At 54.5% G+C, this 27,901-nt stretch overlaps 1 protein-coding gene across 1 annotated transcript; it reads left to right on the top strand.

Annotated features, from left to right (window-relative positions):
• The first annotated feature begins 475 nt into the window (after positions 1-475).
• CASKIN2 (CASK interacting protein 2) lies at positions 476-27,766 on the top strand. Its single transcript, XM_072351872.1, has 21 exons — positions 476-736; positions 2,677-3,368; positions 15,963-16,014; positions 16,860-16,957; positions 17,064-17,209; positions 17,323-17,418; positions 18,192-18,322; positions 18,539-18,647; positions 18,794-18,902; positions 19,209-19,303; positions 19,384-19,501; positions 19,733-19,927; positions 20,324-20,445; positions 20,689-20,770; positions 20,885-20,979; positions 21,188-21,298; positions 21,413-21,514; positions 21,726-21,864; positions 22,208-24,370; positions 24,513-24,822; positions 25,113-27,766. Exons 2-21 carry the CDS (start codon positions 3,275-3,277, stop codon positions 25,207-25,209), a joined length of 4,464 nt encoding a protein of 1,487 aa, XP_072207973.1. The 5' UTR covers positions 476-736; positions 2,677-3,274; the 3' UTR covers positions 25,210-27,766.
• Positions 27,767-27,901: the final 135 nt, after the last annotated feature.

The raw sequence follows: 27,901 nt of genomic DNA, 5'->3' as shown, positions 1-27,901 counted from the left end.
ATCACGCAGCAAAAGCTGCCCGGCTTCATTAGGCAGTCTCTTGTTTTAAGAGAGCGCTGCTTGCGCGCGAGCACTCGGCTCGGCTCGTTCTGCTGAGGGCTGGCAGAAAACGGGGATTTGGAAGAGCGAAAAAAGTGGTTTGGAAAAGCGGGATGAGTGCGAGGTTGGGATGAGGAGCTGCGAGCTTCCAACTTGGAAGGGCCCAGCAGCCTTCAGAACCACAGGGTTGAGCCCGGAGCCGCCTCTTCTCAGCAGCCGAGCTGGCAGAGCCGGAGCTGGGAGCGCGGACCGGGACGGGGCAGCCGAGCTCCCGGCCCTTCCCCTTCCCAAATCTGGCGGCGCCTCACAGTGAGTGACAGCCAGCCTGGCCCTGCCCAGCCCGCACAACCCGCCGGTTTTTTCCAATCAGGCCGGCCTGGGGAGGGATTTCCTGCGGGGACGGGGTCAGCCTGAACGGGGGCCGGCTGAGCGCCGTGCGAGGAGGAGCGGCTGCTCGGGGCCACCGGCGCGTTTTGTTTTGGTTCGGTTCGGTTCGGTTCGGCCCGTCCCGTCCGGGCGGTGCGTATCTGCGCGCTGCGAGCGCCCCCGGGCGAGTTGGAGCCGCGGAGCCGCTTCGCTCGGGACGCGGAGCGCGCAGAACTCGGGGCGGTTCGCCCGAAGTGGAGCGGAGCTCCCTCGGAGCAGCGCCGGATTTCAGCGGTGGGAGGCGGAGCGGGACCCCGCGGGGCTTCCCGAGGTAGGTGAGGTTCTTCCCCGCCCTTCCAGACCGAGTTCCTTTGCCTAGTTCTCATTAGCATCTTCCCCACTTACGTAAATGGTTCGGTGGTTGTTTTCCTTCTCTCCCTTCTTTTCCCGCGGCTGTAGGACTGTTTCAGGTACTTCGGATCTCCGGGTGGATTTGTGGGCTGAAGCTTCGCTTTCCTCCGGTTGGAGGGATGTTTACTGCTGCTTTTCCAGCTTTGTGTATTCCTCGAGTCTTGCCTTTGTTGCTGCTCTTGGGAGGCTGAATAGGTGGAGGTCGGTATTCAGAGCCCTCGGTACCTCGGAGATGTTTGTTGAGTCTTACGGGAGAGGTAGGCAGCAGCGTGGGGCTGTTTTCTAGGTGAAGCTGCATGGGTAATAAATATGTAAATATCCTCAGCGGTTCTGCATTTGTATCCTTTGCTTGCAGAGGGGTGTGAAGTTGGATGCCGTGCTCTGAGTGAAATAAGTAGTTTTGAAGACAGAGGGTTGCAGGAGGCTTTGGGAAGCAATTTGTTTGTGGCAAGGTGTTGTGAGTCCAGTAGTTCAAACTTTGTTGTACTGCAAACTAACCTGGTGCGGGTGCTCTGTGGTACAGAGATGTGATATCTAAGCTATGTGTGCATGGGCTTTGGCATCAGGCACTTAACTCCCAAGCAACCTTGCACCGAGGGGTCCTCAGTCAGCAAACCCAGAGACTCAGGGAATGACAACAGGGGGATAAATCCTCAGCCTGGTATGGAAACCTGGGCACTGTATTGTCCCAGGAACAACACCTGCATGGGAGCATTGTCTCTGCAACTGTGCCTAGGGAAGGGCGAGAGCAAGGGGAGCCTGGTGCTGGGGATCTGCGCTTGCAGGTGGCTGCAGCTCCCCAGTGAATGGGGTGAGCAACACTGTTCTTGATGTGGGGTTCCATGAGGTGCTGGGATGTCCCTTCTGCTCTTACCTCTGAACCAGGCAGAGTTCTCCCACTGTTGCTCCCTCTTTCCTTCTGTGCGTTCTGTCCTCAAAACAGTGACCTTGATTGCTCAGACATAGCAGCATCTAGCATTATTTAAATGGCTGAGGGTGAGTGCTTTGGAAAGGGAGACAACAGACCTGGCAGCGGCTGGGGGATACTGAATCCGGTTCGCATCCAACCTGGATTGAAGCTGTCGAGTGATGTGTGACAGACCAGCAGCTGGTACAGTGTCTGCCCTCCTGCTTGCATGTTTGTCCCTGGGGCTTCAGAGCAAACTGTCGGGTACATGGCAGTTTCTCACTGCCCTGTTTGGGCGACCCAGGCACAGGGCAAAGTGTGGGCTGGGAGACATGAACGGCTGCAGGAGCCTGGGCATCTCCAAGATGCCCTGTACAGTTAGGACAGGGGCTTGATTGCATTCCCTCAAGCGTGGTTGTACTACTGGTTTGCACTCAGTGCTCACTTGGGCCCAAGAGCATTTTGTGTATTGGATAAAGAGTGTCTTGGATCCCAGGGCACTGAGCTTTCATGGTAGCTTGGAGGGCCAGGGCTTGTCCCTGTACCAGATGGGAAAGATGCCGGGCAGGTTCAGCCTGTCTCAGCGCCTTCGGAGGACTTCGGCAAAACCTCCTCAGCTCCATCACTTGGATGCTACCAGTGGCAGAAGGGAGAGGGATAAGTTGCAGTGACCTGGACCCCATTTGTGGTCATTGGGGAATGGACAGCCCCACGGGCTGTGGGAGCAGGGGAAGGAGCAGTGGCAACACCACTCATCCATCCACAGTTATCCTACAGGAGGCTTCCTCCACAGGTTCTTCCCTCTTCTTTTAACGCAAGGATGAGCCAAGTCCTGCCGCGGCTAAATATAGTCAAAGTATTTGTTCTTCAATGCTGATACAAAAGCTGTCATGAGAGTGCCAGCCAGGAGGTAAATGGTCTTTGAGGGCTGACTCTGCTCTTCCCCTCCTCAGGTCCTGCCTGCAACAGGGCTCATCTGAGCACAGGACTGCAGCACCATTTCCAAGAGGAATGCTGAAACAAAAGGGCTAATGAGCACCAGAGAGGAAGGATCTATAACTTCCAGATGGCAATGAGCCTGTAGTCCCTTTGGGAAGGATTAGGGACTCATCAGTGTGGCAGAGCCTGGCAAGGGCAGCAAAGCAAGGCACTTCTGGCTGCAGGGTCCAGTGCAGGTTTGGCAGCATCCAGATGCTGGCCATGCTGGCCGTCCTGCCCTGAGCTGCCTCATTTGGTCTTGTAGCATTCTGTGGCGGCCGGGAACTGGTCCTGCAGCACTGAACTCTCCTCATTTTGACTGATGGCATGTTCTTCAGCCTAACTCCGTCTGGGTCCTGCTGCTCCCAATGAAGAAAGGGACTTCTGCTGCTGACAGGGAGACTTCTTCCTTCTTATTTTTATGTCCTGTGGGATTTTAAGGCATTCTTATTGCTGGATTTCACCTCCTATCCAGGCGTATTTTGAGGATTTACAGACTTATTTCCATGGCTTTATAAACTACCGGGATCTGAAGGTTCCTTCCTTCTGTGCCGCTCCTCCCACCTGTCTGCAATGGGGCGAGAGCAGGAGCTGATCCAGGCCGTGAAGAATGGGGACATACCTGGTGTGCAGAAGCTGGTGGCCAAGATCAAAGCATCCAAGAGCAGTGAGTATCTGGGTGCAGGGCTGCTGGGTTCCTTGCTTCCTGTGGACATTGCTGCGTGTCCCAAGCCACAGGCTGTGGCCATGGGCTCTGTGAGGAGCTCATTCAGCATTTGAGCTGGGGTGGTAGTGCAGACTTTGAACCCCCATGGAAAAGTTATGCTGTGGTTAGAGGTGTGTATGCAGCCTGTGCTGATGAATGACTGAGCTGTAAACGATCCTCCCAGCAGGGCTCGGGTTCCCTTTGGGCTTAGGGCCAGGGGCCCTGAAGTGTGGGCACCAAGTGGGGAAGAGCAAAGGGAAACAAATAGCAGGGGAGACAACGAAGCTGTTTGGGGGGATGTGGTACGAGGGGTCTTTAGTAATTGCTACTTACTTTGTATTTATCTTGTGAAAAATTATCATCCAAGCCGGTCGACTGGAACCAATTGTAAAGCCTTGAATTTCAGTCTGGTAATGTTTAACCCTTCAGCAGTGCTGATTTCTTTCATGTATGCTTGGAAAGGTCAGCTGCAAGCAGGGTTGAAGCAAATGGCAAGCTTGACCCATGCTAGGAGTTTGGGCCAATGGCCCACCTCCCAGTTGTGTCGTGATGGTGCTGGGGGGCCCTGGTGTCTTAAAGGTACCTGACAAGTCACACTGGAAACAGGGTGTAAAAGGTGGAGGAGCAGACCTAGTGCTACGGAGTTTGCAAAGGGCTGAGATTCATGAGTAGAAACTTTGGTCACTGTTCGCAAATTTCAGAGAGGAGGAAACTGGAAAAAGTAAATAAAAGGGTGCTTGTCTGTGGCGTGTGGTCGGGGAAGCTGCCGCAGCTCCTGTGTGTGATGTGGGAGCCACTCTGGGCAAGAATTGTACAGAGAAATCCCTGTCCCATGCTTACAGCCTGCAGGGATGACTGACTGGGAAGTTAGTACAGGCAAAACAGATCTGGAATTGGTTCCCTGCAGCAAAGTGTTCATATAATCTCTCACAAAGCCTGCCTGGCTATGGCTCTCATTCAGGCTGCACCTTGTGGGAGGGTCTCAGGGGTCTCTGCAGGAAAACTGGGGAGAAAAACTGGAGGGAGTGTGGAATATCAGTCAGGAGAAAAAGCTCTAATTCTTAATCAGAGCAGCTCAGGACAGAGAGTCTGAGAAATGTGAGTTGGGCTGGGGATTTTAGATGCGAGATGGGGATAAAATCTGCAGGATTGGCTCCTGGAAGGCTCTGGCTAGTGCCAAAGCTTTGCAAATCTACCTGGGCTGCTGTTTCCCACTGGAGCCAGCCCTGAGCCTGCTTTATCACGGAGGAGGCCAGGTGCCCCTTCCTTGGGTGATGGGACCGGGTGCCTTTGCCTCTGCTCATTGCTCAGGATCTGTGCCTGTTTGGTGCTGCAGCCTGTGTAAGGCAGATCTCAAGGCTGGAGCAAGATGGACTTGCTCGTGGAGGAGGCCTGAAGGCCACTCCAAGGCAGTAAATAATGTCTGCAGATGCAGCCTGAGTCCCCAAGCTGGTGTCCTGTGGCCAGGCAGCATAATATGGGCAGTCTTGGGGCCCCTGCAGCTTTCCTCGCCTGCATGCCAGGGAGGTGAGTTTACACTTGCTTCTTCCAATACCTCTCTCCCTGTTAAAGCCTGTCTGTGTTTTCTCTGGCGTCTTCCCTCCCTCCAGCCATGGGACACCCACGTGAATGAGTGTATTGAACTCCCCCGTTGAAGCAGCGTCAGCAGGTCCTTCGCTATGCTTATTTTCGTGTTACTCCTTTATAAGGCAGGGGAGCAAAAAACAGCCCAGGCCATAGCAGGGCTCTGTCTGCAAGCCCTGAACCACTGTGTGGGGGGCAGCTGCTGCCAATCCCTTATGCTTCCCTCTGCCTTCTCCTGCCCGTGCCATGTGAGTAGAGCATTTGTTGCTTGTTAAAGTGCCTTTTCCATATGACAGACCGAGATGCTGATTTTTTTTTTAATTTTTTTTTTTTTTTTTAAATCCCTCTAAGAGTCCTTCTGCTGTCTCTGTGCATTCAGGATTCCGTCACTGTGATTAGCCCTCTGGGACTTCCTGTGCCTAAAAAAGTCACCGCACATAAGCAAGAATCAAGTGCCAGTCCCAGCAGCGGGAACTTCAGGGACACATTGTTTAATATTCACTGTGTGCAGCCCTCATCCCCGCGCAAGCGCTGCTGTACAAGTGGGTCACAGCACCTATTATTGCAGGGCTGCTGGGGGTGTGGAGGAGGAAGGGGCAGCGAGAAAGTTTGGGTTGGGAGGATTAGAGTTCAAGATGGGCAGATATCCTGCTTGCAGTAAGGGGAGTGGGGATGATGCTGTGGTCACTCATAGCTGGAGAGGAGAGAGAGAGAGAGAGAGAGAGAGAGAAAGAGAGACTGCTCCCGCTGTCCTGGCTGTGCTTTGTTGAGGTTCCCCTGAGCAGCAGTAGAAACATCCCTCTTTTTAATTTCTTTCTTCCTCCCCTCCCCTCTGTGTCTGAGTTCTGCAGAGCTTAATTGAAATTGTTAAACGACCCGTCACAGCTTTGGCCTTTCTCCCTGGTGATCAATCACATCCCTGCCTGGCTGTGCTCACTAACAATGCACCAGCACCAGGGTGGCTGCGCAGGGTGGCAGAAGTCTCTGGGAAGGCGGCGATGGGGACCTGCAGACTCCATTCCAGCTCATGGCAGGGTGAAGGGGGCAGGCAGTGGGGACAGCTGCTGGGGTGGGGGAGGGGAGTTATCCAAGGAGTGAGCCTTAACGCCTTGGTGATAGCCTAGGACTGGAGGTGCAGTGGAAGAGAACAGGAGCTGGACTCGCTGTTTGCCTTCCTTAAGGGAGTGGTGGAGCTTTTTGTTTAAATGTGCATGAAGTGCAAAGAAAGGGCGGCAGCTGAGCAAACTCGTGCTAAACTCAAGGATAGAGAGCCTTTCCTGCTGGGCTTTCACCCAGTGCTGTGGGAGGGCTGCTTGGCCTCAGACTGCCGCTGACCCCTTTTCAGCAGCCACACTGGGACTTCTGGAACTCCCAGACCCCAGATATATCAAGGGCAGGGCGTAGGTGCCTGGGATTTGGATCCATCTGGGCTGTGACCTAGCAAGCTGTTAAATGCAAGTAAAGCTCCTGGTGGGAAGCCTTGGCTTTATCCCCATGCCTAACTTGGCTCCTCTCCCTGATGGCAGCATGGGACACAGCAATTATTTTCCCAGTGTCAGCCCTCGGACGCTGCTGTCACCTGTCTGGCTGAGGAGAGGGGTGATGCTGAGTGGGCTCTGTTGGCTGCAAGTCTGTAGCAGGCAGATGTGGGATAATTTGCTCCCTCCCCCTTAAATTGCCTCTTAATCTCTAGTAGCTGTATCAGTTTAAGCTCCTAAGTGTGAGGTTTAATATTTCTCCTGCTATTTGTTAGCCTTTACCACTGGTGTCCCCATTCTCAGCGGAAACACCTGCCCTCTGAGTCCAGTAAGATTTTCTCCTTGTCTCAATGGCAGCAGTTCCTGTGGTTGTGTATGGGGAAAAAATCACAGCTTTTGCCAATCCAGGAGTTACTTTGTGGTGGTGCGGATGTGCTTTTGTACCAGCCGATGAACCCAGCTCACCATCCCATCGTGATGTCCTGCAGGGAGGACTGTCCTGTTTGTGGCTGCTCTGGAGGGAGCTTTGGGTAGTCCATCTGTCAGGAAGTGCAGGAGCCTGCCTTGGGCAGCGTTGTTATCATTTCAGGCTCTGTCATACCCAGCCGGTGGTGGCAAAAGGACAGTTGGGCGACTTTCCTGTTGTCATTCTGCACAGAACATCACAGCCTGCTGGATTCGGCTCAGCCATCAAGCCCGCATGCAGCCCTCACCATGTTCCTCAAAGTCTGGGTTTCCAAGATAAGTTCCTAAGTGTCCTTGGCATAGTCTTTTCTTCCTATTCATGTGTGCTGCAGATCTGTCGGGCCAGACCAGCTGCATGCAGGTATGGAAAGCTTGCAGCATGCTCCAGGACCACGGTGAATGATGCCACAGAACTCTGCCGAACCTGGCAAAGCTCTGCATCCCACTGAGGGCCAGCCCAGAGCGAGGAGAGGCCTGGGAGGGCCTGGTTGGCAGTGGCCCTGCACTGGGAAGCGCACTGCTTGCAGCCTGCTGCAACGTGCTTCCAGCCGGCCCACAGTGGGTGGGAGGGGGAGAAGGAGGCTTCAAAGGCTCCTGCAAGCACGGCTGCCTTCCTGCTTCAGGGATGGTGGCGAGGCTGCAGCTGCACAGCACAGGAGGGCTTCTTTCCTCATCCCACAGCTCCTGGTCTCTCCTGCAGGAGTCTCCTCCAGCAGTCGTGTGCCAGCCTGCTGCGTGCTCAGTGCTTTGTTGTGGCGTGTTTTCTTTTTCTCACCTTCTTTTCCCGCACTATCACAGATCTTGGCTGTCCCAGCTCAGCTGTGAGTTTTAGCCCTTTCTATTTCTTTTCTCTCATGGGGAAGAAAGAGCACTACACGGGCAGCGGCAGCAAAAGCAGTGAGCATGTGATCACTTTTCAAAGCCGGCCTCTCACAGTTGTTGTCTTTGGAAAGGGGCCACTGCTGGCCCTCCATGGGGCCCAAAGTCCGGGAGAATATCACTGTGCCAAGCACAGGAGATAAGCCACCGGCAAACAGTGTTGCAGAGGTGGATGGCAGACAGAAGATTCAGCACCCAGCCTAGTGGACGTAGCCCATTCCTGCCCTTCTCTGTACCCCATATTCACAGATCTGAATTTCACAGGTCTGTATTTCTGTCCTCATCCTTTGAAAGTGCTTTTGCAGTCTTCAGCACCTTGCTGCAGCCTGTGCCACTAATGAAGGAAGAAAAGTAGCAATCAGTGAAATAGTAGGAAGAAGAAAAAAAAGTATTAAGTGTGGGGAATTATCCCTAGGGGATGTGCAGGAAGCTGCCCTGGGGCATTGCTTGCCTTCACCTTTATGCAGCCTGAGGACTGGCCCATCCCTTCTGGGAGTCAGAAGCAGACTCAGAGCCTTCACCTGGGATGCTGGTTTTCTGCCAGCCAGAGGGAAGCTGCTTCTGGATTAAAAACTCTGATGTCCTCCTTTTGAGGCTGAAGATCTCAGGCTGCAAACTAGAAAAGACACCCGGAGTGTATTCTGCATCGTGGGCATTGACCCCTTTGGAGCAAGAACAAGACTGTCCCTGCGGACTGAGCCATGCTCGCTTCCTGCCACGTCTCCTGGGCTGAGGGTGAGAACTTTTCTCCAGGGCAAGGAGAACTATTGAATTCCAGCAGCATTGGACAGCATCTCTTGGGGAAGATGGTTCCTAGCTGGCTGGGAATGGGTGGTAGCATTCTGGGAAGGCCGGAAAGAGTTAAAGAAGTGCTTGGTGCTGTGCGTGTGTGTGTGCATGCACGCGCCCTGCTTTGTTTTTAAAAGCGCTTTGGCTGGCCTGGCCCTATGCCAGCCTCAGGGCTGCCACTGGCAAAATGCAGCTTCGGTGAAGAAATATGAAAGGGCAGAAACTAAATAACAGTAAACCACCTTTTCTGGCTCCTGCAGCAGGCAGGGGGTGGAGAGCTGAAGGGTGGGAGCTTGCTGCTTTCCCCACGCTGTGCCTCAGATTCCCCCAAAATCACACCTTGGCTGGAGAGGCGAGGATCTGTCTGAACCTTGGGCTGCAACATTGCCAGGATTCGCCAAGGTGTCCCGATGAGTCACAGACCTGTCTGGAGATGCCCAGCCTGCTTGGAAATGGCTCTGCTGAAGTGATCTTTACCCTGCTGGGGAGGGGCCGGATGTCGTTGCCCATCCCTCACTCCTGTGAAATGCCCGGGGCTGCAGCATTCTGTGTGCAGGGTGGATGCACGGTCACCACAAGCTGCAGTCTGAGGGAGAGATGGTCTGGAGCAGCAAATCAGTACTGCTTCAATGGCGAGATAAGGGAGCAGGGCAAACCTGCACGCATGGCAGATACACGGCTCCCACAGATTCCCAGGCCTGGTGTAACATGTCTGGCTGTGCTTCCGCAAAGCCCTGCCAGTGCTGGCACAGCTTCCCCACAAGGCCCCGCCAAATGTGGGAAGACAGCACGTGTTCCCCTTGCTGCGCACAGGAGCAGTCAGCATGAACCAGCCCCGCTGGCGGCTGTACCATGAGCTGCAAAATCTCCTGAGATTTCATAATACTGCCCTTCACCATGAGCACTGCTAGCGATGGCAGTTGCATAATGCACTTTGGTGTTTCTACTCTGTGTGCAGGAATTCTGCAGTACAGACCTTGTGACCTGTGAGGAGGTGGCCGTGTGTGTGCTGGCAACAAGGACTGCATGGGGTAGCTTGAGCCTTCCATTTTACAGATGCCTTTTTCTCCTTGGGGTGTAAGTCTCAAGGTCTCCCCCAGCTCCTGTCCTTGCTCTCTTTCTTTTCTCTACTCCAGCAGCCCAGCTCAGGTCCTAGTCTTGTCGTTTGGCAAGGACAGGTATAGATAAAGGCATTTTCAGGCTTGGGCTGAATTGGGTAAAGCAGCCGTAGAGAGAGCATGGACTGGGAAACCCCTGGACCTTTTCCCGCCTCTTCAGGGCCTCCCCACAGCCATCCTAAATGGCACACGCTGGGACACACCATGCTGCAGTAGGGCCATGTGAGCACTGCTCGCCTTGGCTGCCACTGGGTCGAGTACTCTGCAGTACCTAATAATTGCCTTTGAAGGGGTACATGGTGCTCAGCCAGCAGCATAAGGCAGTGGGGATTGTTCTGGGAACAAGCCCAGGGTACTTTGGTTGGCCTGAAGTACCTCAGGTTTGATTTTGTTTGGACTGGTGTGATGGAAGGAGCTGCTCCTGTCTTCCTCAGATAAACTCCTAGTTATTCTGTCAGCTTTAAAAAAAAGAAATGTACCTCCTTGTAGTGGAAGAGGCAGTGGGGCATTGGGAAGTCAGCAGCATCCCAGCAGCTGGCAGGGATCCGAGCTGCCCCAGATGATTCCTTGTTAGCCAAGCCGTATCCCAGAGCAGAGCTGAGCTCTGGCCAAGTGGGCAGGTGTGATGACACCGTGTTCTTACTTGCAGCCTAGCTCTGTGGCACAGGTGCCATGACTCGAACCCTTGACAGACTGATCATAGGGACATCCCTGGGACTGTGTTACTCTGATGGCATTTTTATACTTCTGTGAAGGTGAAGGAGTGTGCGGTTCACTTGCCTTAACCAGGACTGGTGAGATGTGGCTTGCAATGCTCAGCTGCCTCTGGACCCCTTTGAGGGGTACCCAGACTTGCCCAGCCCCAGGCAAGTGCTACCACTTGCATTCCCCTGAGGTGGTGCTCCCCAGTGTGGCGTCTGTCCCTATGGTTATATTTAGCAGCATGCTGGACTGCATGTGAGCCTGGTGTGGCTGGGGGTTTCCAGCTCTGCCCCCTGCAAGTTATGGATCTGCACCCTGCTGTGAACCCCTGTGGCTTTTTATGGCCAGATTCATGCTGAATGCAACCCTGGATGTTTTCCTGGCTAAGGCGCATGCAAGTCCTATGGTGAGGAGGGCATGTGGGTTCGATGTGGTGCCTTTTCCTGTGAAAATAAGCTGGTGTGACCCTTTTCCCACCTTCATGTTCCCTCTTTCTCCTTACCACTCCCTCTGGGGGATGCTGTAAGGCAGCAGGTGGGGTTGCTGTGCTCGGCTCCCAAGTTCTGCCTTTGCTGCCAACTCAGGCTTGCCAAGGCCGTTCCCAACACGCACCCGGTGTGTTCGGAAGGCATAAACAGATCAGGTTTCCGGCAGGGGTCCAGGGATCAGGCAGGCCTTGGCTTGTGGCCCAGCACCATGCAGTTGTGTTGGGGTGTGGGAAGCACCAAGGGAGGATGATGGAACTGAGGGGACAATCCTTGATCCTGCTGTAGGCTGTCCCTTATGCAGTATGTAGTCGGAGACAGGGCTGCTCCATGTTATCCTTGTCCCCAGGTGGTTCTGAGCATCTGCCAGCGGTCTCTGGGACGGCCATGGGTCCATGAACCTGGGCTGGGCAATGTGAGGAACCCATGGCCTCTGAGCAGCTGTGGTACAGGGGATCGGGAATGCAGGGCCCGGAATAACTCAGCAGCCGCTGAGGCCCACGGCAGGGTGGTTGCAGTGCCCCTGATGTATGTTCTCATTTTGTCATGGGGACAGGAAGATGCCTATCCCAAAACATACGGCATCTGGGGACCTGCAGTTTGGTATAGACACCACAGCCCTGTGACACAGTGAAGCAGCTGTTTTACCTGTCCTTTGGCAGGGTAGAGAAGGGCTAAGAGGGGTCCTTCTCTCAGGCTGCTCATTCCAGACTGGGAGAAGCTCTGACTGTGCCAACAAGGACAGATTTGTCCTTTCTCCTTCCTGCTGTGATCTTGCTCAAGGGGATGGGACAGCAAGGAGAGACTGGTACCTGTACCTAAGCCTTTCCTGACTTGCCCTTTCCATTGTCTGAGATGGGGTTTGCAGAGGGATCCCTACCAGTCTTCATTGTCCCCTGTTGTGTGGGAATGTGGGGCTGCCACTGTTTCATAAGATCGCATTGCTCTGCCCCAGCACAGATGCCATCACCAGCTGCAACACTGATACTTGCAGGAGCTAGGGCTGAGTGTTGCTCGACTGACTTCCCTGGGCGTAATGGGGGCTGGAGCCCTGTGTCAGCTCTGTCAAAGAGAGAAGAAAAAGGTTTGCTGGAGCTGCTCAGGTCAGGTTGTGACTCAGATCAAGCCACATCTGTGGTGCTCTGCCTGTGTGCTTTAAGGTGGCTGTGGGAAACAGAGGGCCTCTTCTTTGGTCTTGGCCACACTGGAGAGGCAGCATCACCCCTGGGAGAGAGAATCTTTGTCTCATAAAGATGGAAAACTGATCCCTTGAAAGTATCTGCTGTCTTCCTCATCCCCTGCCCAGCCAAGGCTGTGCATCCCAGAACTGCTGGCATGTTTATGAGTGAGCCTGGCTGGCGGCAGCACCTGTTTGCGGGTCAGAGTTTAGAAAAGGCATCTGCAAGGTATTTTTAAATGCTTGTGCCTTCAAACCCCATCTGCATAGCTGTGAACTGGGAGCAGCAGTTTGAGGTTCTGCAGTTCTCAGCTGCAGACAGTTCATTAACTGTGCTGGGGAGCTGACAAATGGGGGAAAATTCAGTTTGAGACCACTACAGTGCTGGGGCAGAGCCTTGATTTAGAGCGGTGACTTAACCCACAGCTCTTCTGGATGACCTTGAGTGAATGGCTTCACCTCCCGGTTCCTCCCCTCCCATCCTGTGTATGGCTTGCCCAGATTAGAATACACCCAGGGTGGGGACAGTGGCTCCATCTACCCTGGCAGCTCCTGCTCCAGACACAGCCATTTCCCTGGGGCCAAAGGGTGAGGAAGTCACAGGATTTCCAGCCGCTGCTGTGTGCTTTGAGGACTGGCTCTACTGGCCAGAGCAAGTCCCTAATGCCAGCTGCCGTGGGCAGGGGACAGCAGAGTCTCTGTAGGTTCTGAACTGGGACAGATGGGGACAGAGCACCTTAGGCAGCATCAGCCCGGTAGCCTCAGCCTGGCCCTGCTATCTCTAGGAGTTGCACAGTTTACTGTGGCTGTAGGTCTAGATCCTTGCTTCAGTCCCTTGAACTCACAGGTTTTTGTTGGCCACTCTTGACTGCTCTTGGGGCTGTTATTAGTACTGTGAAATAGTTATGTACTCCTTTAGAGTGTCAAAGCCTGCCAGGTGTAGGTGGGTTGCTGTGTCCCTGCCCATTCTCCCTAATTAACTGTTGCTCAGTAAATCCAGAGTCAGTGACCTGCCTTAATCCTCCCGTGCAGGGCAAGCCCTTCAGCTGCTGCTCCTGGCACTTGCTTCACGTGTCTGATGCCAAGCCCAAGGGGCTTGTGGTCACGGGCATGCGGTAACCCTGGATGGGGCACATGGAGGCACCCAAAGGAGGGGGTTGCCCCATTCAGGGTTGCCTGGTGCTATTACTGGGGTTGTTCTTGCTCTGGCTCCCTTTGTACTCACAAGTGCATTGCTTGCATGGTCCCCCACATCCTGCTTCCGCCCTTTCTTCCCACTGAACTTCTGCCTGTCAGATTATTTTTTCCCCTGGTGTTATACTTTGCAGTTTTCTCAAGCTGAATATCACAGAATCACCAAGGTTGGAAATAGACCTACAAGGTCATCAGTGCAACCATCCACCCATCACCGGTAGTTCTCACCAAACCATGAATTTGGCTCAGTTTGTTCCCTTCTGCCTTCCTTATCTCCTTTAGGCCCTTTATATTATTTATGTTCTCAATGATCAGTTCAGCATTCTCCACAGATTACAATCTATCATTTACTTGGCATCACAGTATTGAAAAAGCTGAAGGTGCTGCTGCAGCCCCTTTGCCTGGGCATGCAGGAGACTGACAGTCTTTTCCCTGGCTTGCAGTAGAGTTTCTTGGGGACCAGTTGGACAGGAGCCAAAAGGCATTCTTAATGCCAGAGCAAATATTTTGCTGGTGCCTGCATCCTGCAGCCCCACAAGTGACCTCAGCTCCATGGCGTTTCCAGTGTCACCTCTGGCACAGGTGGTACTCACCTCTCTCCTTTCCAGGGTGGCTGCAGAAGCCACACTTGGCTGTCAGCCCCCCCTGCTATCACCCCATCTTTTCCTGCTGTAGAAGGTGTACCGTCCTTACGGAAGGATGGGGGAAATGGAAAAGGCTCCACCTCTTCCCTCTGCAAATAGAGCTTTTCTGAATTCACATCCTGTGGAGTGAAATAGCAAGATCCCAGCTGGGACTGTGACTTCACTTCCTGGTAATGTGCTTCTCCAGCCAGCTGGGAAAGGAGCCTCCATATCTCTGAACAAGCCGCCTGGCTTCCCCCACCCAAAGTCTTTAGCAGATGTTTCCAGCCTGATGGTCTGGGGGATGTGGAGTGAAGATTTAAGCTTCATGGGAAGGGGAGCTCCCACTTGGTTGCAGCACGCTGGAGCTCAGCCATGGGGCTGTGGGCACCTTGGTGCTCAGGGGGAATGGTCGTGCACTGGTGCAAACCCCAAGGTAGTAGAAGGAGATGGATTGAACTCCTTCATCTTACTGAAGTCTTTCTGGGTCCTGAAACCTGCAGCAGGAGCATGTGGTTTGCTCCTGCAAGGAAAAGGGTGACTCCAGACACATCTTTCCAAAGGGATTCTTTTTCTTTGCTTCCTCTCCTTGTTGCTGGTCCCATTCACCTCTTCTGAGTCCATGAAACCTCGGGAGTAGTGAGGCAAGAGCTCCACCTTCTCAGCTGCACAGATGGGGACAGGGCTTCTGAATTGCTTTTTTCCTTCCATTGTTCTGGGAGTGTTTGCTTTGAACAAGCTGCTTGTTTTTTTCCTGCTTTGCATGGTGGGGGGGTGGGGGGAGCAGCAAGGGGGAAGTTGGGGGTCTAGCCAAAGGTCCCTGCAGATGTCTGGGGCTGTGCTGTGTGGAGGTGCTTCTGCTGCTCTTTCCGACCTCTTTAAAATTCTCAGTTGTTGGATTTTCCCTGTGAAATACCAAATTAGGGAGAAGTCTCCCAGGTGACACCATGGCCCTGCTGCTGTGCTCCCACACACCTGCTTTTCCCATCAGTATCTGTGGGTCCCTCATACCAAACCAAGGAGGGAGGCAGAAACTCTGGACTTCTGCTGTCTGCTCAGAAAAGGGACTTCAGCTCTTTCAGCAGCTGTAGCACAAGGGTGCCCAGGGAGCTTATTCCAGCTAGATCTGGGGCTAAAACTGGGAGCAGTGCATGTTTGTACTGGGTACAGTGCAGCATGCAGGGCTGGGTCTGGTGCATCTTACACGTAGCTGAAGCCCAGCTTTCAGACTTTGACTTTTCATATGGAACAGCACAGAAATCTTTCAAGGAATTTAAACTTGGCCCATCAGCGATAGCTCTGCCTGGAAAGGCAGAGAAGTGGCCTCATTTCTTGCCCCCTGCATACCTTTCCCGTTCTTTCCCGTCTTACTTAGCACATGAATTCCAGAGATGTTAATCCTCTGTCGGCCCCTCGACGGAGAATACAACCGCCTCTGTGTGTGGGAGGAAGGAATTCATTTGAATTAATTGCGGGAAGGAGTGTGGATGAGGTGCATGCTGGGACCGGGGTGGGGTGAGCATCCTCTGCTTCTCCGTAGCCCTGAAGAGGAGGCAGGGACAGGCAGGGGTGGGTTGGCTGCGGTGGCACAATCCTGGCATTCACAGCCGGAGGCTTCAGCCTCTGCACCATAAAAATGCCATTTGTGTGGGCTTTAGGCCTGGCCTTGGCAGGCAACGAGGCAGCAAGTGGGGGGCGAAACAGCCCTGCTCAGCACTTCTCAGGCACCGCTGCTTATAAAGCAGAGGGAAGCACCATCCCACATTGAGTGGTAGGAGCTGCAGGGTTCGACCCATCTCAGGGCCCTGGGGGTGCACAGAGGAGGACAGGGGGCAGGAAAGACAGAGGGGAATGGATCTGAGCTAGAGCGGGCTCAGCACGGTGGAGGGAGGATTCGTGGAGGTGAATCGTGGAGTAAGAGAGGGGAGACCATCGCGGGGATGGGGCAGGCAGTGGTCTGCGCACTGGGAGGTGAGTTAATGGTGGGATGGTGGGTGTTCTGTTCAGCTGTTCAGCTCCTGTTCAGCCTCTCACCTTGACTTTCATCTCTGGTCTCTGCAGAGCTCCTGGGATCTACCAAGCGCCTGAATGTGAACTACCAGGATGCAGATGGGTGAGTGCTCCTGCCCCATTAGGCTGCTGGTTGCCTCAGCACTTCCAGAGAGGAGGGGAAGGGTTTGTTTGGGGCAGCTTGCCTCCATGTCCTCTTGCTTCTGTGTGGGTATTGTGAAGTTTTTGAAGTTAACTGCTGAGTCTTGAAAACACAACAGTATCTCAAGACAGAGCTACTTTATGGAGCCAGTGCAAGCCCTTACAGAGGCAGACAAAAGCCTGCATGGATCTGAGCTCTTCTGCATCCCCTTCTGTAGGACCGGGGCTGAAACGTGTTCAGGTGGTGTCCTGAGTGTTGGGGAGCACCAGCCAGCCACAGCACATGCACATGCTTGTGTGCATGTTTAACATCCCAAGAGCAAAATTCCTCTATGTAGGGGGGTTAAAGAAAGAAAAGATGTGGTTGCTAAGTGACCGCAGCATATTTGTACAGCTCATCACTTCCAAAATCCAAGCACTTAATAAGCTGGGTTCTGAGAGTTAAGGAAACCACAGAGGCCCATAAAATAAATGAGCACATTATTCTTATTGAATTAACTCTGACCCACAAATTATTAGCATTCGTTTAAATATTGTTGTTGTACCTAATTTCTGTGTGTTTTCAAGGACTCTGTAGAGGAGGTGCCAGTACTAGAAGGCCAACAAGGGGTTGGAAATGTGCAGGGTGGCCATCTTAAAATATGGGGAAACTGAGGCACTGGCTGATGCTGAGCTGTGTTTAGAGCAGTCGAGAGGGATGTAGCCATGAGCCACCTAGTGACTGTCCCAACTCTCAGCCCGTGTCCCTGTGCAAAGTGGGGCTATTGGAACAGCATGGGAGGAACTGAGCCCTGCCTTGCACTGTAGGTTCTCAGCACTGCACCATGCGGCCTTGGGTGGAAGCCTGGACCTCATCTCACTGCTGCTGGAGGCACAGGCCACTGTGGACATCAAGGACAGCAACGGTAAGGGGTGACCTCATGCCAAAGCTCTATGGCAGCCAGCCCAGACCTCTGAGCCATACCAGACACTGAGCTGCCCTCTGCCCTGCTGAGCCACATTTGCCCCCAGGAATGCGCCCCCTGCACTATGCAGCCTGGCAGGGGCGTGTGGAGCCGGTGCGGGTGCTGCTGCGTGCTGCTGCCTCTGTCAACATGGCCTCACTGGATGGGCAGATCCCACTGCACCTTTCAGCGCAGTATGGCCACTACGAGGTGGTAAGTAGGAGTTGGGGTCAGTGACAGCCACGTACCTCAGCTGGATCTGTCCTTGTGGGTGGGGGTGATGCAGGAGCAGGGTGATGCTGAGCTCCCATGTTGCTCCCCTGTAGTCGGAAATGCTTCTGCAGCACCAGTCCAACCCCTGCCTCATCAACAAGGCGAAGAAAACCCCCCTGGACTTGGCCTGTGAGTTTGGGCGACTGAAGGTGAGCACTCTGCCATGAACTCCACAGCCTGGCAGGCAGCACCCACCTCTTCTTATGGCTAGGCAATACCAGGTCCTGAAGCCTCAAGCTGCGGCCTTTGCTCCCAACCTCACTGCAGGGCAGCAGCGGGCTGACAGAGAACCTGGGTGTCCTTGTTTCTTAGAGCCCACAACTTCCCCCCACCCATCCTGGCTTTGCTCCCATTTAAGGGCAGGCTGAGCTTGCTGATCCCTACCAGCCTGGAGGGCCCAGCTCCATTCAGCGGTTCAAAGTCCCAGCTCAGCTTGTGTGGATGGAGCCTCCCTGTGACTCAGGAGACCCCGGCTGAGCCAGCGTGGTGGGGTTGGGCTGGCATGCAGCCAGCCAGACAGTCCCATGCCCCACCAGGGAGGGGTATATGGGGATATTTCCATTTTTAGAGTATCTATAATATCTGCAGCTATAAACAGGGCGGTAAAAATAACTTCTCTGTGCCTTTGAGTTGCCTTGAGATGCTGAGAGTCACTCCAGGCTTTGGGAGATTAATTTTTTAGGTCTTGGTCTGAAAAGCCTGATTATGGGAAGGCTGCATCTGGCTGTGGTGACCTTCTACAGCCCCTCATGATAGAGTGGTCACAGCCAAGCTCTGTCCAGGCACAGCCAAACCCTAAGGCTATGGGATGGATGGAAATGATGAGATAAAGAGCACAGAGCCAGCCCTGAAGACAGCAAGTGCAAGTGCCTTGTTGTGACTGGGTCACCTGCACCCCACTGCTCACCCTGTGCCTACGCAGGTGGCCCAGCTGCTGCTGAACAGCCATCTGTGTGTTGCCCTCCTGGACGGACAGTCCAAAGATGCGACTGACCCCAACTACACCACCCCGCTGCACCTGGCAGCCAAGAATGGGCACAAGGAGATCATCAGGTAATGCCCGCACAGCCCTGGCGCTGCTCAATGCCAAAAAAAGTCATGATTTCAGTCTTTCACCCTCCAAAGTCACGTCCCTGTTACAGGCACTGGTGCCTCATTCCCACAGCCTCAGCAGTGCAGAGGGTTGTCCCCTTCCCGTTGCAAAGCAGCCAGTCCCCTGGCCCTTGTGCCAGTGTCCTCCTGTTCATGCCTTTCCCTCCTTGCTACTAGGCAGCTGCTGAAGGCTGGAATTGAGATCAATAAGCAGACAAAGACGGGCACAGCCCTGCATGAGGCTGCACTCTATGGCAAAACAGAGGTGGTGCGGTTGCTGCTGGAGGTGAGCATAACAGGGACGGGACTGCACTAGGGGACAAGCCCCTGAGGCTTGGCCACCTCCTCCCTCTCATCCCCTCCCTCCCCCCATCCCCTGCCAGGTGGCTGCTGCTGCAGACTCTCGCACTAATTGCGTCCCTCCTTGGGCAGGGTGGTGTTGACGTGAACATCAGGAACACTTACAACCAGACGGCACTGGACATTGTCAACCAGTTTACCACCTCTCATGCCAGCAAAGACATCAAGCAGCTGCTGAGAGGTGAGATGGGACCTGCCTGAGGCTGGGCCCTGCCTGGCACTGAGAGGAACTTCTTCCTAATGGAACTTGCCTGATGCCCTCACCCTCCCAGTAGTCATAAACCAGCCTGGGTGCAAGTGTCAGTAGCTCAGTCCCATCACGTGTTTTCCCATTCTCCTTATGGGTGATCCCCAGTGATGAAGTCCTACCTGCAGTGTTAATGTTCTCCCCTGTCTTCACTCTTGTTCTCCTCCTGCCTTTCCCAAATCACTCCCTTGCCCTGCTGTGTTCTGACACCTTCCTTTGTTCCTCCATCCCTGTGTTCAGAGGCATCAGGAATCCTGAAGGTCCGAGCTTTGAAGGATTTTTGGAACCTCCATGACCCAACTGCTCTCAATGTCCGGGCAGGAGACATCATTACGGTAAGGCTGCTCCCTACTCCCTATCCCCCATGTCCACCACTGCCCACAGTACCAGCCCTGTCCTCCTCTCCCTACATCAGGTCCTGGAGCAGCATCCAGATGGGCGATGGAAGGGGCACATCCATGACATTCAGAAAGGCACCGATCGCGTTGGGTACTTCCCCCCCTCCATTGCCGAAGTCATCAGCAAGCGAACAGGTCAGTGACCATCCTGGGTGTATTGTCTCCGGTGTGAAACTATCTCACCCTTACTAGCGCCTCCCATAGACAGGTCCCTGCAGCCCTAGGTGGCAGGGAAAGAAAGGATTCTGGTGGACACTGGAGGCTGCGTGACTGGTGGGGTAGAAATTTGGGGTTTGAGACTCAGATGTGCCCCCTTGATGTCTCCTACACAAACTCTGACCATGCATGTTTTGTCTTTGAATGCAGGCATGATCCTCCCCCGCATGGCGCTCACGCACCAGCACCAGGGCACTCCTGGGGCCCTCACAGCACTCCCTGACTGCAGCCCTCCACAGCTGCAGCACTTCCCTGACGAGTGTCCGCAGCAGGCAGCCCCAAGCATTCCAGCATCCTATGGCCACCTCACCCTAACCTGGACAGCCCCAGGCCCTGACAGCTCAGGTCAGGGATGCAGCTGGGGAGGGAGAACAACTGGGGACCTTCCTCTGCCCGCAACCCTGCCTGCATGGGGGACTCTTCTTCCACATCCTCAAAGGGAAGCAGCTAGACAAGAGGGAGCAACTGTAGAGAAAAGGAGTTTAGGGGAGCCCATAGAGCAGCCCCTTCCCTCCCAGTGTTCTCAGTCAGACTGAGTTCCCACGTCCCTTTTGTGTGTCCCATGCCAGCCCAGATCACCCTATCTGTGCTGTGTGTGCCAGGAGGGACTGATGCATGATGCATGGCTGGAAGAACCTTGGGGGAGGCTGGATTTTGCTGCTGTCATTGTGCTGTCACATGGGAACCTTTGTGCCCCAGTCCCAGGGCACTGTTGACAATTTCCTCTCCTATCCTGAGCAGCAGGAGACAGGAACAGCGTGGGCAGTGAGGGCAGCATCGGCAGCATCCGCAGTGCTGGCAGTGGACAGAGCACTGAGGGCACCAACGGGCAACATACCAACATCGTCATCGAGAACACTAGGGTAGGTGTGCCCACCCCTGCTGTACCCACACTGCTGCACACAGTTAACCCATTCTGAGTTAGGATGATGATGGAGCCCTGTACTTCCCTTGCATCTCCTGACAAAGCAGGGACTGACGAAGCTGAGCATCCTTTACCAAAATGTATTTGCTGCTGTGGGGAAACACCCGCGGAGCTAGAGCTCCCAGGGATAAGCCCCTCCTAGAGGGATGTCTTTCCTCCACTCACTCTTCCTCTCCCTCAGCCACTGCCCTCCACTGGTGATGACCTCCAGCAACACCTTTTGGGATCAGAGCCATGCAACGAACAGATTACTTCCACGACAGGTGAGGGATGTCTCAACACCATGGGGCCTTGGGGACAGCTGTGCCCTGTCCCTGGGGCCGTGTGGTGCACAAGTCCCCATGTGACTCTCTTCTCTCCCCTGTCCTCCCTGCCAGGGCCCCCAGGCCACCAGACCCCTAGCAGCTGCACTTCTAGAGACAAGGTCTTTTCCCACCAGTTTCTGCGACCTGAGCAGCTCCTTGAGGGGAAGGTAATCAGGCCAGTCAGCATCTGGCGTGCAGGGTGGGAGGGCCGTGTCTGGGGTTCTCTGCCCAGCTCTTGCTGCACTGGGGAGATGGGACTGAGTTTTGGGTATGCTGGGGACAAGTGGGTCTTGCTCAAGGAGGTCCTGTTGTCATGCCCCAACCAAACCCTGCAGCCATCGTCACAGACTTCTCTTTGCCTTGTCTTCTCCCCAGGATGCAGAAGCCATTTACAACTGGCTGAGTGAGTTCCAGCTGGAGTCATACACTGTCAACTTCCTCAATGCTGGCTATGATGTCCCCACCATCAGTCGCATGACGCCAGAGGTAGGGCAAGTCCTTCCCTGCAGGCTAACACCCCTTGCCCTGCTGGTTGTAGGTGCTCACTGCTCCATGCTTTCCATGCTGCTGCTAACTGTAGCCCCACTCTACTTGTGTTAGGACCTGACAGCCATCGGTGTGACCAAACCAGGCCACAGGAAGAAGATCTCCACTGAGATTGGGCAGCTTAGTATTGCTGAGTGGCTACCTAACTATATCCCGGTGAGTCCTCTTTGATCCTCTTTGCTCAGAGCTGCCTTTCCCCAAGACAAGATGAGGAAGCTATAAGTAAATGAATGCTGAAACTGCCTGCATTAATGCGGCTAGAGAGAGATCCCAAGACAGCAGCCTTCCAGGCAGGAGCAGGGAGGAGATGGGTAAAGGCAGCGCCCGTCCCTTCATGCTCATGGCAGCATCTCCATGCTCTTCACAGGCTGACCTGATGGATTGGCTTAGTGCCATTGGGTTGCCGCAGTACCACAAAAAATTGGTAAACAATGGCTACGACTCCATCACCATTGTCACGGACCTGACATGGGAGGATTTGCAAGAGATTGGCATCAACAAGCTGGGTGAGTCCTTGCTGCGGCGTGGGGGTAGTCCTGTGCAGCTGAGTCTCCTGGTCAGGTCACCATGTCCTGACCTTGCATAGGGTGGGCAGTGCAGGCATGTCCTGCACACCTGCAAAGGGCAGTTCCTGGCTATCCCCAAGGACTGCCCTGGCCAGACGGGTGTCATACTGTGCTGGTTGGAGGTTGGCATTGATTTATCTCCTCCCATGGGCAAGGTCTGGATAACCTGAAGGCCTTTGCCCTGGTTGATGGTGTGACCTTGGCTGTTCTCAGCCAAAAAACAAAGGCCTTGGGAGGGAAGGAGCCAACCTAATGTCCCTTTCTTGTTGAAACTCTCTCCCAGGACACCAGAAGAAGATCATGCTGGCTGTAAAGAAGCTCAAAGACCTCCGCAAAAGCCTCAGCCAAGCAGAAGCGACACTGACAAGACACAAAGTCCCAGGTGCCCTGGACATTGTCACTATTGAGTCACTGGAGAATGGGGAGTGCCAGTCCCCAAACACACCTAAAATGACAACGTTCCAGGACAGCGAGCTCAGCTATGAGCTCCAGACAGCCATGTCCAACAGCTGCCATGAGACACTCAGCATCAAAAACAGCCAGGGAATGTCACGGAGCCAGGAGAGCATCGGGGTGCGGTCCCGGGGTTCAGGGCACTCACAGGACCACGTACTGTCCCAGCACCTCTCCAGCCCCTCACAGGAGAGCCTGGGCAGCGGAGAGAGCAGCAGCAGCAGTAGTGGACAGTCCTGCATGCCACCCCATAGCAAGGAAAGCCTGGCCAGCCTGCCGAGACAGCCCAGCCCCGAGCCCTGTGGGAAGCTCACCTCCCCTGAGGGGCTGAACGGCTTCACCAATGGCAGTGGGGGCAGCCCTCTCAAGGAGAGGAACCTGCCTGAAGGCACAGATCAGCATGCCCGGCTGACAGCTCAGAAAGGTGCTGGCCCTGTGGGGATGCTGGTGGTCTCCCCCAGTACCCCTCCCCAGACTCCCAGCAAGGCAACAGCTCCATATGTCTTTATGTACCCACACGTCTCCTTGAAAACCCAAAGAGCCACTTCCATCCAGGGAGCAGAGCAGCCCAAGACCTTGGCACATTCCTATCCCTCCTCCTCTGGGCAGAAGAGCAGCCTGCAAACGTCAGCCCCAAAAGCTTTCTCATACCTGCACAGTCAGTGCAGCCCTGGTGAGCTGCTCAAGGCTGCCACGGCCCCAAATGCCTGGCAAACAGGGGAACAGCATAAGGGGAGTGATGGCTCCAAGAACAAGAAGCGGTCACACAGCCTGAACCGCTATGCCCTGTCGGATGGAGAGCATGAGGAGGAGGAGGGGATGCCCACCAGCACGTTGGGCTCCTATGCCACCCTGACGCGGCGTCCAGGCCGCAGCCAGATGCCACGAGCCTGCCTGCAGACAGAGGCCAAGGTGACCCGCAGCCAGTCCTTTGCCATCCGGGCCAAGCGCAAGGGCCCCCCACCGCCGCCTCCCAAGCGTCTTAGTTCTGTCTCCAGCACTCCCACTGCTGAAGCGGATAGTGAGCAGCCCCCTGACCCTGAGCGACAGCCTTCTGTACCCCAGGATGTGGCTGACACAGGTGCCAGCCCCAGTGACAGTGGCTGCAGCAGGACAGTGAGGAGCCTGGTGGCTGCACTGGAGGAAACACCAGGGCTCAATCCACCCAAACCTCTGCTGGCCCCGAAACCGCTGCATGTGGCTCAGGACTCTCTCTCTAGGGCTGCTGTGGTTGATCAGTCCCATGACAGTTGTGATCCCAGCAGCACTGTGCTCTCAGTCTCTGGCCGGGACCCCTTTGATAGCAGCAAGCCGCGGAGACGGACGCTGAGTGAGCCCAGTACTCCCATGACAGAGGCTGTGCAGGGCAGGCAGGAGGATGCCTGCTCAGACACAGAAGAAGAGGCCAAGCCAGAGGTCTCTTCATCCTCCCAGAACAGTTCCAGTGAGTGCATCCCCTTTGCAGAAGAAGGCAACTTAACGATCAAGCAGCGACCAAAGCCTGTCGGGCACCCCAAGGCTGATACTGCAGTGCAGGACACAGAGCCCAGCTCCCAGCCTGCAGAGTCCCCGTGCACAGATGGGAAGGAGCCAGCTGTCTCTGCTGCCACCAAGGAGCTGCCCATGCTGGAGTTCAACCTCACTGAGTCAGACACAGTGAAGCGCCGGCCACGCTTCAGAGAGCGGGAGCCACTGCAGGCAGTGCTGAAGGCATTCAGCATGGCAGGGCAGGCTGAGGTAGGGGCCAGCTGTGCACCCCAGTACGCCCAGGCCCAGGCTGTAAGCATCGTGGGCCCCACCACACAGGGGCCAGCACTGCAGGCTGGACTGGCTGGAGATGCTTTTGATGATGACAGTGTAGATTTCAGGATTGCTGAGATAGAGAAGAGCATCTTGTCACTGGAGAAAGGGATTAAGAAGGCACCAAGCCCCATCAAGGTCCCCAGCCCCACGGAACTGCTTGGCACTGCTGTGGTGAGGATGCCTGCTGCAGGTATGGGGATTTGTGGGGAGGTCTCTAGGGTTGTGGCAGGGCCTGAGGCTCCTTCCTTCCACAACTGGCTCCATGTGGCGTTCCCAGCCAGCCCAGTGAGGGGGACCTAGGCCACCACGTCATGAGGCTTTTTCCCTTTCAGACATCCCTGCCAAGCACACTTCTGTGGCGTCCACCAAGTTGGTTTTCTCTGGGCCTAAGACCATCTACCAGCAGGTCCTGCAGCCTTCCCGCCATACCGTCGCTCCCTGGGCAGCCACTGAGTTGGTGCCAGATGTTTCTGGGTCCCTGGCTGGTCCCAGCCCGCTGACACTGGAGGCAAGTGGCAAGGTGTTTGCAAAGCCCTTGCCCTCTGCCCCAGAGGCTGTCCTGGTCCAGCAGCGGTTGCAGAACACCAGCATCACCACATTGCAGGAAGCCGAGAAGAAGATCACGGTGGAGGAGGTGCAGAGGTGAGGTGGCTTTGGGGGAGAGGAAGATGCTGGGGTGAAACTCCTGGGAACGGAACTGGGGAGCCACCAATGAGGACAGGCAGAGGGCTGGGGTCCTCCAGCTCTGCAGGCAGCAACTGGTACCCGGGCAGCCCTGGGGCTGTGTGCAGGCTGCAGCCACCTGCACAGATAGCACGTGCCTGCGACAGCTTGGCTGTGTCTGGGAGGATCCCGTCCATCCTGGCTGCCTCTGCCCCATTTGCACCTTGAGCCTTCAGGCTGTTCTAACCATTTGTCCCTTCCCTCCCCAGCCCCCCGAGGGCCATGCACTTGGCCAAGAACATCCTGGAGGACATCAGCAATATGTTTGATGACCTGGCTGACCAGCTGGATGCAATGCTGGACTGAGGCTTGTTCCTTCTTTCCCTTTCCTGCCTCTGTCTGCTCTGTCAGCAAGATGGGGAAGAACGGATCAGTACCAAGCGGTGCCTTCAGGTCCCTCCAGCTGCCCCTTCCCTGCACTTTGCACCACTGCTGGGGATGTGGATGACCATCCTCATCCCTCATGTCACTGAGAGCTGCCTTGCCTCTTGTCACCACTGCTGCTTTCCGAGGGAGTTGGGCATTTTCCTTTGGACTGGTAGAAGGAGAGCCCAGGAGGGCTGTGCTCCTGGAGGCCGTGGGGGAGCCCTCGCTCCCTTGCACTGAGGAGTCCCCAGAAGGGACCTTTCTCTTTCCTCACCGCACTGAGTCCTGCTTCTTATTATTTATACGTTGCCAACAGTGTGTCAGAAGAAAGACCTTCCTGGGCAGCTGCCACGGAGCTGGCTACCACACAGAGCCCTGCCTGACAGCGGCTGAAAGAAGACAGGGCTTGTCCTCATTTGGCAGCTCATAAGAGTGAGAAGGAACATTCCTGCTTTATTTGTTGCTTTTCCAAATGCATCAGCGTCAGGCAGCATGTAATGTGAGTGGATTGAAAACCCCAGTGGGACCCACACCTCCCAGGATGGGGCTGGCACTGCCTATGCCCCCAGTCATGGGGATGGTGGCACTGAATGCCACACACAGATGCATTTAAGGCAGTCCAGAGCAGTGTATTCCATGGAGGCTGCCTCTTGCTGACGCTGTGCCTACCCAAAATGCAGCCCTCATGCTTCAAGGGAGGACGTAGCAAAATGGTTAGTGGTGGTTTTTGTTGTTGTTGTTTTTTTAAACCCTCGTTTTGTTCTTTTTTTGGGTGTGGACCTTCTTCCTACTCCCTCTGTCCCATTGCAGTCTCATGCAGGAAGATGCCGGCACAGGCTGTGGATGCTGTTACACAACAGCAGCGTTTGGGACCAGACTTCCATGCAGTGCTAAACCCAGTGAGAGGTGATCCCACATGCACGGGGTGAACGCAGCAGCAGCTGCTGTACACGCACACACTGGATGCAGCTACAGCCCCGTGTCTGCAGTAGGGGAACAGCAATGGTAGCTCGTTGCATCCAAGCAGTAGGAACAGCTGCATGGTTTGAAGAAATTTCTCTTCCAGGATCTGTTTAGTAGTGCATGTCTAAATATGACCAAGAGCCCTGAACTTGGCTTGCACTCAGCATGCCAAGCAAATGAAAGCACTGGAGCACCAGAAGGGAACCTAAGATTGTACTGAAGTGCCATTTGTTAGAAAAACTCTGAACAAAGGAAAAAATGAATTAATTCCATTTCCTACCCATTTTAGAAAACGTCCCCCACAGAACCACACTGGAAAGGGAGAAGGTGGCTAGAGAGGCTGTTGTCCCAGTGCTTTGGGGAATGTGAGACCGGAGGAGCTTGTTCGCAGCTCCTTGCCCTGCATGGAGGAGCAGAACCTGCCCGAGTGGCTCATGTGGGCCTTCCCCACACGGCCACAGCGCCACGGCCGGGTCGGAGGTGCTGGCCTTGTGGTGCTGGCCTTGTCCTGGGCTGGGAAGCAAAGATGGAGAATTCCCCAAGAACTGGCTGGGACTCGAGGTCAGTTTGAGGTGGTTAAGGCACCTTATCCTGGCCAGTTGGTTGCTCTGTTCTATGCGTCATGTTGTGTGTATTTAATGACCACGTCTGACAGGCAAGTGCTGCATCACGGACACGACGCTTTCAAAATAGCTCCAGCCGGTGGCACTTTATCAAAGGTTTGCACAAACCTTTAAAAACTGTTCTTTATTCTCATGAGTCAATCTGGGACAAATCCAGTTTTTTGGGGTTTTTTGCTTGTTTCTTTTCCTGACATTGATAAACTGTAAATTTTTTTTAAGGCCAATGTATATATTTTAAATGTGATTTACTATATATATTTACTAGCCAGAACCACAGGTCTTGTACTCGGGTCAGGGATAAGAGGACGCTGGTGTGGGGCTGTCGCTGAGCCACCTGAGGGCAGCATCGCACCACTCTCACTGTCAATAAGGGAATCAAACACTTGGTTTTTCCAGAATGCCTATTTTGTAAGCTCTGCATCTCTATTTTGAAGCTACTGTATGGTGTGTAAGTTATGGACACTGCAGCTGGGACTGACCCTGCCTGCACCTGCTCTGTGCAGCAAGACAGAGGCAAAACAAATCGCCCACATAATCACTAGACTGACAACAGATCTTAACCTTCTGCTGTTTGTGTTGATAACGTGTTTTGTTTTCCACTAACATCCATTAAGACTGAGTTCTATTAAACAGTCAGGCCTATTTTACCCTTTTCATAGTTCTGCATAGTTGTCTCCTTCATGTCAAATCATAGGAGCTCGTCTCCTGCTCTGTCTGAAGTCCACTGAGGAGCAGCTTCATCCTGCCCCGAGTGCCTCAAATCTGCGTTTCTTCAGCTAATTGCCCTGTTTCCTCCAGCAGGTTAACGTTCAGTCTGAGCAGTGTGTGAGGAGCACACTGGGGGTGAGTGCTGCCTTCCAGTCCCTCTGCCCAGCTTTGGATCCTTGGCTCGGGACAAGCAGCCCAGGGCCTCATCTCACCACTGTATTTCTCCAGAGCTCCCGGTGCTTGCTCCTCACCCCCAGCCTCTCATTCTGAACGCGAGGCCGCACTGCCTGCTGCATTCAAAGCAGTCAGCAATGGCCGAGCAGCAATCACATGCCTGG

The sequence above is a fragment of the Excalfactoria chinensis genome, chromosome 17, assembly GCF_039878825.1.
Source record: "Excalfactoria chinensis isolate bCotChi1 chromosome 17, bCotChi1.hap2, whole genome shotgun sequence".
NCBI classification, from domain to species: domain Eukaryota; kingdom Metazoa; phylum Chordata; class Aves; order Galliformes; family Phasianidae; genus Excalfactoria; species Excalfactoria chinensis.
This window is presented reverse-complemented; position numbering and strand designations above follow the sequence as displayed.